At 37.5% G+C, this 13,539-nt stretch overlaps 1 protein-coding gene across 12 annotated transcripts in view; it reads left to right on the plus strand.

The window, feature by feature from the left end:
• cita (citron rho-interacting serine/threonine kinase a) overlaps positions 1–13,539 on the plus strand; it is a 231,861-nt gene that overhangs the window by 200,679 nt on the left and 17,643 nt on the right. For 6 of the 12 annotated variants that reach the window (XM_087253077.1, XM_087253078.1, XM_087253079.1 and 3 more), the window contains 6 exons: positions 1–32; positions 1,845–2,014; positions 6,382–6,423; positions 8,837–8,917; positions 11,308–11,443; positions 11,697–11,836. The exon at positions 1–32 is cut by the window's left edge and continues 73 nt beyond it. In XM_087253077.1, the coding sequence (XP_087109203.1) occupies positions 1–32; positions 1,845–2,014; positions 6,382–6,423; positions 8,837–8,917; positions 11,308–11,443; positions 11,697–11,836 (601 nt within the window). The remainder of the gene's footprint in view (positions 33–1,844; positions 2,015–6,381; positions 6,424–8,836; positions 8,918–11,307; positions 11,444–11,696; positions 11,837–13,539) is intronic. The other 6 variants (XM_087253081.1, XM_087253082.1, XM_087253083.1 and 3 more) reach the window with 1 other exon arrangement.

Here is a 13,539-nt window from a genome sequence, read left to right on the forward strand (position 1 = left end):
AGCGTCTGAACTCATCAACACAGCAAAATCAGGTCTGAGTCTGTTTGTGCTCATAGAGAAACATGGACGTGTTGAACTGTAAAGAGCTGAAATAAAGGGGTAGTTCACCCAAAACGGAAAATAAACCCTCTATTTACTCTCTTTGATTGGTTATAAACCTGGCTGAGCTTCTTTGTTCTGTTGAACACAAAAGGAGATATTTTGAAGAATGCTGAAAACCTGTAACCATCAACTTCAATAGTATTTGATTTTATATTACTATGGAAGTCAATAGTTCCATAGTGAACAATAGTGATAGTTCACCAAAAACGTCAATGATTTATTGGGAACACTTTATAATAACTACACACTATCAACCATTAATTAGGCATTAGCAAATAGGGAATTTATTATCTGTTAAGCATTAACTCTACATTAATAAACGTTAGTAAGAAGTTTACAACTGCAGCTACAAATGCTGTATTCTTAAACTATAACCACATTTACAGTTGAAGTCAGAATTATTAGTCCCCGTTTACTTTTTCCCCAATTTATGTTTAAAGAAGAGATTTTTTTTCAGCACATTTCTAATCATAACAGTTTTAATAACTCATCTCTAATAATTGATTTATTTTCTCTGTCATAATGACAGTAAATAATATTAGACTAGATATTCTTCAAGACACTTCTATACAGCTTAAAGTGACATTTAAAAGCTTCACTAGGGTAATTAGGGTAAAGTTAGGGTAATTAGGCAAGTCATTGTATAACAGTGGTTTGTTTTGGAGACAATCCAACACTAATATTGCTGAAGGGGTTAATAATATTGACCTTAAAATGTCTTTTAAAAAATTAAGAACTGCTTTTATTCTAACTGAAATCAAACAAATAAGACTTTCTCCAGAAGAAAAAATATTATCAGACATACTGTGAACATTTGCTGAATCTGTTCAACAACATTTAGGGGAAAAAAAAAAAAAAACAGAATTCAGAGGGGGGCGAATAATTCTGACGACTGCATAATGTGCTTAATAATTGTACTTTCCTAATTTGTGACCGGTTGATTATTCATTACTAAATTAAGGATCGCATTATTCACAACCCAGTTATTTAAGCATAGTTGGTTACTTTTTAAGATCATTCAGAATGATGAAGGTTTTGGAAACTGTTTGGGCTGGAATCAGTCAGCTACATCTGGCAACACTGTGTGCGTTTTCGGTTTCATTTTCACTGCTAAGCTTGGTTCACTTCCTGCTCGGCTCCCAACCAGGGCCGGCGCATCCATAGAGACGACCTAGGCGGCTGCCTAGGGCAGCAGAATAGGGATGGGTGGCGTCCACCACACCTCCCTCACCACCCGCATCCTAAAGATTTACAACTTTATTGCCTGTTATTCACAGCCTATGCAGGTTCTGTTCACTAAAGTAGACTTAATTCACAGGCATGCGCACGCCCTCCCTCTCTGTGGTAACAGCTGATGGTCAGCTCACGTCACGTGTGATTTTGCGGTCGCAAATACATTACATGAAGACAGAAATGACATTTTTGAGGTGAATTATATCTTATAATTACAGCATGTTACTCTTTCAACACCATTTGGAGGTGTCCACGCTGCTGAACAATGTATGGAAAACAATGTGAAGACTTGTGCGGCCAGCTTTGCTTCTCTCCTGAACTAAAAATATGATTAACAGAATCGTAGAATTGCTGGATTAAGATCGTCTAGGGGGTCGAATCGAGATCGGCATCTTTTTACGATTAATTGTGCAGCTCTAATGTGTGTGTGTGTGTGTGTGTATATATATATATATATATATATATATATATATATATTTGGGCTTTGTGTGTGTGTGTGTGTGTGTCAGATATCCCATACGTGCTGAAGCTGGAGTCTCATCCTCACACCACCTGTTGGCCTGGTCAGTCTCTGTACTTCATGGCTCCCAGTTTCCCAGATAAGCAGCGCTGGGTGGCTGTTCTGGAGTCAGTGGTTGCTGGAAGCAGAGGATCCAGAGAGAAGACCGAGTCAGACGCGGTGAGTCCAGTCCTGCAGGTTCAGGCCGTTAATATACAATTCACTGTGTGTGTTTCTGCCATGCTTAAAGTACACATGAAATCAAAACTAGCCGTATTGATGTTGTTTGCTCACATTGCTGAACCATTCATCTGTGCATGTCACTAAGGGAAAAAATGGTTTGCCCTCATAATCTAAAACTGAAATCTGGAAAATGCACTTCCTGTTTGTGATCAATTCTCAGATTAGGTCTGTGTGAGGTAGTGGGTGTGGCTAACATACTTAGCCACGCCCCTCCAGCTGTCAGTCTTGACATCAAACAGAAATGGTGAGCAGGAGGCTGTTAGGCTGTAGTAAATCTCCCCAAACCCTTTTCCCCGTCTGACTCAATGATTCGCCTATGTTACTACATCCAATCAGCTCGCAGTAGAAATTGCCAGCCACACCCACTGTTTTCTCATTTAATATTCTGTTTATTTAGGAACTGTGTCACAATACAGGGAAAAATTGGTCACAGCTTCCAGGTTATGTGGACTGTAAAGTCTGCTGAGACTTATTTCAGTATGTTAATGTACTTCCAACTGAAATGGAATTTTCGGTAAGGGGTGTGGCTTTCTTTTGAGCATCATTCCCTTATAGCAAACTAACAGTAAAAGTGGCATGGTGAAGGTTAATTAAGATACAGTTGCTATGGAAACCCTCATGTTGTCATCAACGGAAGTTTGTCTCTCCACACGCTGAAGCAGATGCTGAGATTTATTTGTAGATTAAAGTCCCCATGAGCTGGAATCTAAACATTAAATGATAAAACAGTGGGCGTGGCTTGTTTTTTCTACTGCGAGCTGATTGGATGTAGTAATGTAGGTGTTTCATTCGGACAGATAAGGAAAGGGGTTTGGGGAATGTTATTACAGCCTAACAGGCTCCTCCTCCTCACCATTTCTGTTTGATGTCAGAACTGGCAGCTGGAGGGCGTGGTTTAGTATGTTAGCCACGCCCAACACCTCACACAGACCTAATCTGAGAAGTTTCAGATTACTCCTTGCAAACTGTTTTTTTCCATAATGACATGCACAGATGAATTGCTCAGCACTAAACTAGTAATGCGAGCTGACAACATCAATGTGGCTAGTTTTGATTTCATAGAGACTTTAACAAAATACACTTTTTTTCAGTGGATTAACTTGCACCGATTAATTATTTATTTTAAGAATAACAACAAAATAAACATTATACATTTTGATTTCATATGGACTTCCAGAAATCCAGAAGTCTTAAAGGGACAGTACACCTAAATTACATTCACTAAACATTTGCTCACCTTTATTTACTACAAAAATGCTTTTCTTAGGGTGCTTTCACACCTGCCTTATTTAGTTTGATTGAATCGCACTAGAGTTTGTTTCCCCTTTTGGTGCGGTTGGTTTGGGCAGGTGAGAATGCAGCAATCGTACTCGAGTGCGCACCAAAAGCGGACCAAATAAGCGTACCGAGACCTGCTTGAAGAGGTGGTCTCGGTACGCTTTCAAACCAACCCTGGAGCGGTTCGTTTGTGGTGAGAATATGATCTGTACTAAAACAGACACAACCGCAAAAAGTACTGCACCTTTTGGACTAATTCAGCTGCCGTAGGCCGATGCACTGTGCATTATGGGATATGGAGGAAAAATATTTGTTGACAGCGCTTTACCAGCGGGAGTTGATTGGCATTTTCCTGCACGTGAATTCTGACCAATCAATAAGCAGTTTAGGAAATATGTTCAACAACATTTGGCCAATGAGAGATGTGGATTTTGTCAGATGACTGCATTTTGGTTCTTTTCAACTGGTTCGGACCAAAGCCAGCAGTGTGGTGTGAAGACGACCCAAAGACGGCAGAAAATGCAACAATGTATCATTTATTACCCTTGGTGCGGACCAAATGAAGCGAACAGCAGATGTGAAAGCACCCTTACATTGAGTTTTTGTCTTTCTAGTACAAATATCTACAAATACTTAAATCAAGAAGCATTTTCTAGACAAGCCACAAATATGTTCCTGTTCCTATTAGTTCTCTCTGGCTGGCACGGTGGCTCAGTGGTTAGCACTGTTGCCTTACAGCAAGAAGGTCGCTGGTTTGAGTCCCGACTGGGCCAGTTGGTGTTTCTGTGTGGAGTTTGCATGTAGAGATCTGCGCGGGACTAAATTTTGAATCCCGCTCCCGCCCGCACCCGACAGGTTTTAGCCGGAACCCGACCGCTCCCGCTTATATTAAGAATTTGTTGTCCCGCTGCCCGACCCGCACTGTTTTAACACACACACAAGCACCAAGCAGACACACAGGCGTTTGCTGTTATATCAACTCAAAGGCTTGTAATACCATGTATCAAGTACCAATATAATACCAAAAGGTTTTATATAAAGGTATATAAATACTGGGTCGCGCCAGCTCCGGGCCGCAGCGCACATTACTCTCGGGCCTATTCTGGCGCGGATGCGGCAGCGTCGGCTCACTTACGGCCGCCGCATCTGGCCCGATTGATTCGGGCCGGATGCTTGTGGACTCACTGCCAAATTCCAGCCCGAATCAATCCGAGTCCGGCAGCCGGAGCCGGGCCGAGTGGTAAGTCTCCGGCAGGCGAGGATCTAGCCGGAACTGGCCCGAGTGTATTTTCCTATCTGGGAAAGCGCTCTCTCTCTCTCTCTCTCTCTCATTCGTGCACGCGCACTAACATACACACACACAAGCACCAAGCACACACACAGGCAAAGCTCTCTCTCTCTCTCATTCGCATAGCAATATCCGCGATATTGCTAGACAGCCCGCTCCCGTCCCAAATTAAACCCGTTACCGACCGCTCCCGCGATTTATTCGGAAATTTATTCCCGCGCAGCAGAAATCTGGTCGGGTACCGCGGCTGTCCCGTGGGAATGCAGACCTCTATTTGCATGTTCTCCCCATGTTGGTGTGGGTTTCCTCAGGGTGCTCTGGTTTCCCATACAGTCCAAGACATGCGCTATAGGGGAACTGATCAACTAAATTAATCGTTGTGTGTGAGGGAGTGGGTGGGTGGGTGTTTCCCAGTACTGGGTTGCAGCTGGAAGAGCATCCGCTGTGTAAAAGATATGCTGGAATAGTTGGCGGTTCATTCCGCCGTGGTGACCTCTCATAAATAAGGGACTAAGCTGAAGGAAAATGAATGAATGACTGAATGAATGAATCATTGCTCTTACCCCATCGGGGGAGATTATTTAGCTTGTTTTAAGGAAAAACTCACTCAATTTCGGTATATTTATTCTGAAAACAAGACAATATTTGTTTATTGTTTAGAAAATGCTTCTTGATTTCAAATATGTAGACGCAATAGAAACAAGACACAGAGAAGCTTTTCTGCAGTGTTTGTTTCATAGCTGTTGGATTATTTCTTCTATTGTGTACAGCAGATCCAACAAACAAATGAGTAAATGATGAGGGTAGTTTCATTTTTAGGTGTACTGTCCCTTTAAGATTGCCACTGCAAAACGATTCAGTGCATGAAAGAAATTTGTTAATGCAGTGAATGATAGAAATCTTACATGCTTTTATATTCTGATAACAGGAACTTGACTTATAATAGACCACATATACTGTAGATTTGACCATTTAATTAGAACATTTGTGAATCTTTTGGAACTTGCAAAAAAACAAAAATCACTATAAACCTGCAATGCTCCGAAAGCTTTTATATTGATGTAAATCTCTTTCTTTTCTTTCCTCTGACAGCTAAATGTTATTTCGTCATGAATGTGCAATACTCCCTGTTCTTGTGGCATTGAATTAATAAATAAAAAAATACATTTCTTTTTATTGGGTGTTATTTTAATATTTTTTAAATACTATTAAAGATTTAAATGAGCTTTTATTTCTTCATTTTAATTTTTATTTACATTTTTTAGATTTCATTTAGTGTTTTTACTTTCTATTTTTGTTTTATTATTTTTTTTTTTTACTTTATTTATTTTATTTATTAGCTAAGTCAACATTTCTAATTGTTCTTCTTTTGTGTGTGTCTGTGTGTGTGTTAATTATATTAATTGACTCTTTATTTTAAATGTCAAACTGGTATGATTATTTTGTTGTTTAAGACTTCTTCTGCATATGTTTTTGTTTTCTTTCATTTTTAATGCTGTATTTATAAGCATCAGCCGTGAATTAAAAAAAAAATATGATGCCAAGAAAGCACAATTTCTAATGTAGCAATGACCTGATTTTGTCTTTTATATATATATATATATGTATATGTATGTGTATATGTATATATACAGTATGTATATATATATATATATATATATATATATATATAAATATATATCAGTTTTGGGGGGTTTTCTAATGCTGTGAGTGTGTGGTTGTGTTCTGACCGCTGTAGGCCGGTGTTAAACGTCAGAAGACGCTCTCTCCGCTGGTTCAGGTAATCAGCTGTTTGCAGGAAGCCAAACACACACTCACTGTTGTGTGCGTGTGCATTATCCAGCATGCTCCTCTGCCCGGTGCTCGTGTTGCTTGCATCATCAGACCATGAGCTCTTGTTTTCATTGCGTTGCAGGACTCGCTGTACATCATCCACATAAGCCAGTGTTTCCTGCTGCAAAATTAAATGTGTGAGGATTCATGCTTAAAGATAAGACATCGATCACACTTTACAGTGAGGTTGTATTAGTTAATGATAGTTAATGCATTAACTAATATGAACAAACAATACATTTATTACAGTATTTGTTGCTGTTAGTTAATGAAAATACAGGTATTCATTGTTAGTTGATGTTAACTCAGTGCATTAACTAATGTTAACAAGTATGACTGTGGATGTTAATAATGCACTACTGAATGCTGAACTATAATTAATAAGTGCTGTACAAGAGCTGTTTATTATTAGTTCATGTTACATCAACTAACATTAACTAATGGAACCATATCCGCCTGTTAAGTGGTGACGTGTTTGTGACATTGTAATACTGTTTCCGGGTCCAAGCCGCCCTTCATTTGAGTGGAGAAATCATTCGTTTATGATCATGTTTTATTCCGATCACACATTAAAGTTAATTTTATATAAAATCATAGTGTACACAACAATATCTAGGCTTGCTGCACAACAAATACCAAAAATTTAACAATTTATAAAACAATGAATCACTTTCTGGCCATCTGATATTAGGCATGGACATATATATTGCGATCGTGACTTTCGAAAGTATTAAATCGCTTTGTAAACGTTTATTATTACCATTTTATGAGTCTTCCCATTCAGTTAAATAGAGCGCTCGGACCCGGAAGCCAAATGGCGTGACGTCACACTTAACAAGCGGATCGTAAAGTGTGACCCAAACATCTTGATATTGAGGCGATCTGAACACTTCTGTACATGAAGCACAACCAGGTTAATACGATTCAAAAACAAATGATTCAAATGAATCGATTCATATTAAAAGAATCACTCAGATGATTATATTAGTCAATATTTATGAAGTAAATTTAAAATTTGTGATCCTGGATTTGATAACTTTCTCGCGCTAATCAAAATGCATCACATGACCATTCATTAACCGACCCGACCCCGTCTAAAATTATTTAAATTAAGCCCGAACCTGCCCAAACCTGTCGGGTCCCTTTAGGTTTGGGTGAAGATCTTCAGCTCTAATTCATTCATTTTTTCCTTTGGCTTAGTCCTTTATTTATCAGGGGTTGCCACAGCGGAATTAACTGCCAACTATCCCAGCATGTTTTACACAGCGGCTGCCCTTCCAGCTGCAACCCAGTACTGAGAAACACCCATACACAATCACACACACACACTAATACACCACAGTCAATTTAGTTCATCAATTCCCCCTATAGCGCATGTGTTTGGACTTTGGTGGAAACCCACGCCAACACGGGGAGAACATGCAAACTCCACACAGAAACACCAACTGACTCGAACCAGTGACCTTCTTGCTGTGAGGTTACAGTGCGACACCACTAAGAGACACTGTGCTGCAATGCATATTATTAATCAAAAATGATTTTTGGATAGATTTACAGAAAATAAATTTACAAAATGTTTAATTTTAAATGATTTTTGGCATGAACTAAAGATCTATAATACAGTGTCATTTCCAAAAGATAAAAAAATGTTGTGCTTTAGGGTCAGATTTGTTGATTTAGACACTGCAGTAGGAAACACTGGCAGATCCTGAAGAAGAAGGCGGCTCTTTCTGCTGATTGGCTCATCTGTCCGCAACATTAGCATTTAACACTCTTAAAGGGACAGTACACCCAAAATTAAAAATAAAAACTTTTGTTTCAAACCTGTTTGAGCTTCTCTCTTCTGTTGAACACAATAGAACTTTGGAAACCTAATAATAATACATTTTAATTATAATTTATAATGATTTTTTCTTAAACTCTTACGCATAAAGATATACAACAACAAATAAAAATGCAACCCAAGCCAGAACTACAAGCTTAACATCATATTTCAGTTACAAGTTAACAATTCTAATAATAATCATTAAAAAATGATGCTGGTGATAATCACAAGTTAAATGCTTTATTAAAAAGATGCGTTTTTAAGAAGGAGTCTTTTATAACAATCCATCCGGCATTGCTAATAATCGCCGGTAATGCATTCTGTAATGTAGGCATGCTATAAGAAAAGCACTACCTATGTATTATTTTCCTGCTATGGAAGTCAGTGCTTACCAGTATCCACCCTTTGTGTTCAGCAGAAAGTAACGCTGCAGTAAATGAGGGTTACGTTTGTTTATGAACTGTCCCTTTAACAGAGTGAGATGTGAAGTGGGTGTGTTTGAATCTCTCCTCTGTGTCTGTTCTTCTGTGAGCAGAAGCTGCTGGGAAACTCTCTACTGAAGCTAGAGGGAGACGATCGGCTGGATATTAACTGTACTTTACCTCTGACCGACCAGGTAAAACACTGCAGCATCTACACTGTTACTGCCAATGTTATTAGTCTACAAATACATCAGGGTCCCCGCGGGTCCTTAAAAAGTCTTAAAATGTCTTAAATAAAATTTTCGATTTTTAAGGTCTGAAAATGTCTTAAATTCTGTAATTTTCCATAAGGAGGTCTTAAATTTCATGTGGGATCTTAAATATCATGTCCGACTCGTCTTATGGCGGCAAATCAATGCCAATATAAATCGAGCGCAGCGGTGATGTTTGCGCGTGAGGAGAAGTGAACCGTGAGCAGATTACAGGTCTACACGCGAGAAAATTACAGCTCGCGAGCGCACAGGGGATCTTCACGCGCGATAATTAATCTCATAATAATGCCTATTCTTACCATCATGACCAAGTCATATAATGACATATCAAAATAATGAGATATATTTCTGTAACAAACTTTATTACTTGGGAGAGAAAGAGAGAGTTTTACCATGTGGCAAAAGATCTCTCCATTAAACAGAAATTGGGGAAAATATACATGGGCTATTAAATCAGGACGAATAATTCAGACTTTAAATGTGTTTTGAACCATTTGATGAAGTTTAGCACCTACATTTAAACTGAACTCAAACTAAACGTGTATAAATTTACAAAAATCTTTTTTTTTTTTTTCTAAGATTCATTGTCCTTGACTCATTTTCTGTGAAGAACAAGTCAGAATAAATTGGATGGACAATAGTATACAAAATAGGCTATACATGCATGCAGTGCATAAAGTACAAAGGTTTATAGTAAATATATTGCCATTAGTCTGTTATTCCACTATACAGTTAAAGTCAGAATTATTAGCCCGCCTGAATTATTAGCCCCCTGTTTATTTTTATCCTAATTTTTATTTAACGGAGAGAAGATTTTTTTCAACACATTTCTAAACATTATAGTTTTAATAACTCATTTCTAATAACTGATTTATTTTATCTTTGCCATGATGACAGTAAATAATATTAGACTAGATATTCTTCAAGACACTTCTATACAGCTTAAAGTGACATTTAAAGGCTTAACTAGGTTAACTAGGCAGGGTAATTGGGCAAGTTATTGTATAACGATGGTTTGTTCTGTAGACTTTCGAAAAAAATAAATAGGTTAAAGAGGGTAATAATATGGACCTTAAAATGGGTTTTAAAAAATTAAAACAGCTTTTATTCTTGCCGAAATAAAACAAGAAAAAAGTGGGCTACTAATTTTGACTTCAACTGCATATGTGACCTTTAAGATGTGGGCCTGTCGTATAGAAAGTAGTTTTTGTATGCCTCTGAAGTGGAATGATGTAATGGATAGTGAGTAAAGCCAAACGAAGATTGTAGAAATTAAATTGTTGCTCAATAGGTGGCGATAAAAACCCATCTGAATGTCTGTCACTGTATTTTTTATGTTTAATTGGGCTAATCATTTTTGATTGAAGTCTTTATATGCAGGTTATTCAATCATTAACTAAAAATGAGATTGAAATATATATATAATATATATAGATATATATTTTTTACACTGATCTATATTACAAACAATGTTAACAATTATCTATAAAGATAAATTAATTATAATTATCTATAAAGATCTAAAACGCAAATAAACTCTTCTGAAGACAATATTTCCTAGAAAGATCATCCCCAAGTGTAATAATGAGCACTGCTGTTGTGGTTAATAATGAAGTAAAATACAACAAACCAGACAAGTGCTGCACGGACAAATCAAATCGGTTCAGAAAGTCATGTTACAAGAATGCAAGTCATTATTTTGGATATTATTTGACTGTTTCTCGAGATTGAATCCTCATAAAGTTCATAAAGTTCTCAGAAAGTTTCTTATGATTATGACTTGCAAATTATATATATATTTAACGGCGTGATCTTTTAACTTGCGTCCAATCCCGGCTAACTTCCGGAAAGGCACAGTAGCCAATAGCGTTAGAGATAACAAGTAAACCAAGTCAACCAAGTAATCTGCTCACGGTTCACTTCTCCTCGCACGCAAACATCACCGCTGCGCTCGATTTATATTGCCATTGATTTGCCGCCATAGATTTGCTGCCATACTTCACCACATCATTCTGTGTTCACACTGAACATTTTCCTGTTTTTTTTTTTTTAGGTAAAGTCTTAAATTTTCATTTTAGAGGACTTAAAAAGGTCTTAAAAGGTCTTAAATTTTCTGTTAAAAAATATGCAGATACCCTGATACATGTATGAAGTGAGAAACAAGGGATTTAATGTGGTGCATCTGCTCATTGACTTTGATTCAAGATGCTTTGTTGACTATTGAAGGCAAACACACAAGCACTTCCTGTTATTAGTGTGCTTTTTTTTTTTTTTGTATGTTTTTGTAAGCTCATCTCATGTGTGTGTTTCAGATCGTGCTGGTGGGCTCAGAGGAGGGTCTGTACGCTCTGAACGTCATCAAGAACTCGCTCACACACATCCCGGGTCTGGACTCTGTGTTCCAGATACAGATCCTGAAAGAGCTGGACAAGCTGCTCATGATCACCGGTCAGTGCTGAACACACACACTCTTAACACACACACACACACACTCTCACTGCTCAATACAAAGATCTATGGAGTAAAAACAGTCATTAATATTTCGTGCATAAATCAAATCCATGCATGCGTTATTTTAAACACATAAAAGGAAATTGATCATAGTTTTAGGAGGGCGCAATTTTAAAATCTGCCTTTAGAACAGACAAAACTTTTTATATGGTGTTTATGTATATGATGTGTGTGTGTGTGTGTGTGTCAGGTAAGGAGCGTGCTCTGTGTCTGGTGGAGATTAAGCGGGTGAAGCAGTCTCTGGCTCAGTCTCATCTGCCGGCTCAGCCTGATCTCAGCCCCTACATCTTCGAGGCGGTGAAGGGCTGCCATCTCTTCGCTTCCGGAAAGGTGAAGCTTTTACACGAGTCCCGTCAGCCACACACACTCACAAAGTCCTTCTGCAGATTATGCTGTTTCTGCTTTATTTTTTATTATTTTTGTGTGCTCGTAACCTTTTTGTCAATTGTTTTAGATCCGAATTCGGGTTGATATTTTGTTTTCAGTTTTGCTGTTGTTCATCTGATTATTACTGAGGCTTTTTTTGCAACTGTAGCTTATTATTATCATTATATTTAGTTGACAGTTGTGACCAGTATTGAGTGGCTTTATTAATTGACAATATTAATGACTAATTACATCATTATATTGGATTTAAATGACTATTATATGAATTGAATGTCTGAGTTGAATTTCTTGACTACATAAAATCCCTATAAATCTGATTTCATAGACAATAGAGACTGTATTAAAGGTGAAAGTTTTTGACTCTTCTAAAGCATAAAAACACCCTCATGCTGATATTATGCAGAAACACTGTGTGCAGATATTCAGAAACATGCTCAGAAATCAATCTTCTTTATCTGAAAAACAATGCTGAAGTAGGAGATTCTGCTTTGAATGTGTGTTACGTGCCGGAACGGCTGTCTTTGTTTTGGTCATTCAACCCGCCCAATGCTCGTTGAGCCAATAATATTTCAGCACTCTGGGTTGCCTTGGTGAGAATCAGTGTATTTCATTCATTCATTCATTCAGTCAGTCAGGAACGCTCTCAAAGTGTACGTCAGTGACTGAAACGCGACCTCTGGTGGACAGTAGCAGACTCTGAAATGAGACGCAGATTCAGAGTTCCACATGAGGTTATTTTTTTGCAAAAATTCTAAATATTACGAACGTAAAGATTAGGTGAGCAGGTTACATTGTAACCCGTGTCCATAACAACACGCTACATGATGAGATTTGCAGGGATGAGCAATTTGGCTGTTTGCACCAAATGAAACACGACAGAAATTTAACAGAATAGTGTAAGTCAGAAGCACAGAATAGTGCACTCACTGCACTCCAGCCAAATGGTTGTTTAATATGGAAAATATTTCATCTACCGCTTGACGTTGGGTTTAACACAAATTAAATCAGCTTTAAATCAGAATTTAGGCTTGACAGTCAACAATGGGATGTGAAAATAAGGGATATGCCCACCATATTAAGGAACCCCCCCCACCCAAAAAAAAAAGATTAACCAATTACTAAATATGTTAATTTAAAGCTGTTTCATTGTCAATAAACAGTTAAATAATTATTATAATTTACAAAAGAAAAAATAAATAGTATACATTAGCAGCCAATACATTAGCAAACAGTTCAGCTCATTAAAATGAGCTATTATAAAGAAATAAAATCAAGCTATCAAATCTCATTAGCTGTTTCTTCACTGTAAAGCTTACACATTCTGATTAAAGAGCAATGAAGGAATCTCATTTATTTAAATTATTTAGTTTGATTACATTAAATAAGAGGTGTCACTTTAAAAAAGCACACATCTAGCATTATAATGAAAGCATTCGACTGCTTTCCTAACTGTTATGCTCATTTAGAATTACATTAGTTTTGTTTGAAAAAACAACAAAAAACAACTAGATCGACATCTTTGGTTGTTATTATTATTAATTATGTGTATATGTCTGTTTAAAAGCACCCAAAACCCAGACTTTCGCTCCGCTTCAAATCACGTGTACAGAATCTTTTTCTGGAAACAGCGTCTGTTTATCACTGTG

This window comes from Danio rerio, chromosome 5 (assembly GCF_052040795.2).
Source record: "Danio rerio strain M-AB ecotype USA chromosome 5, GRCz13ab, whole genome shotgun sequence".
In the NCBI taxonomy this organism is placed as follows: domain Eukaryota; kingdom Metazoa; phylum Chordata; class Actinopteri; order Cypriniformes; family Danionidae; genus Danio; species Danio rerio.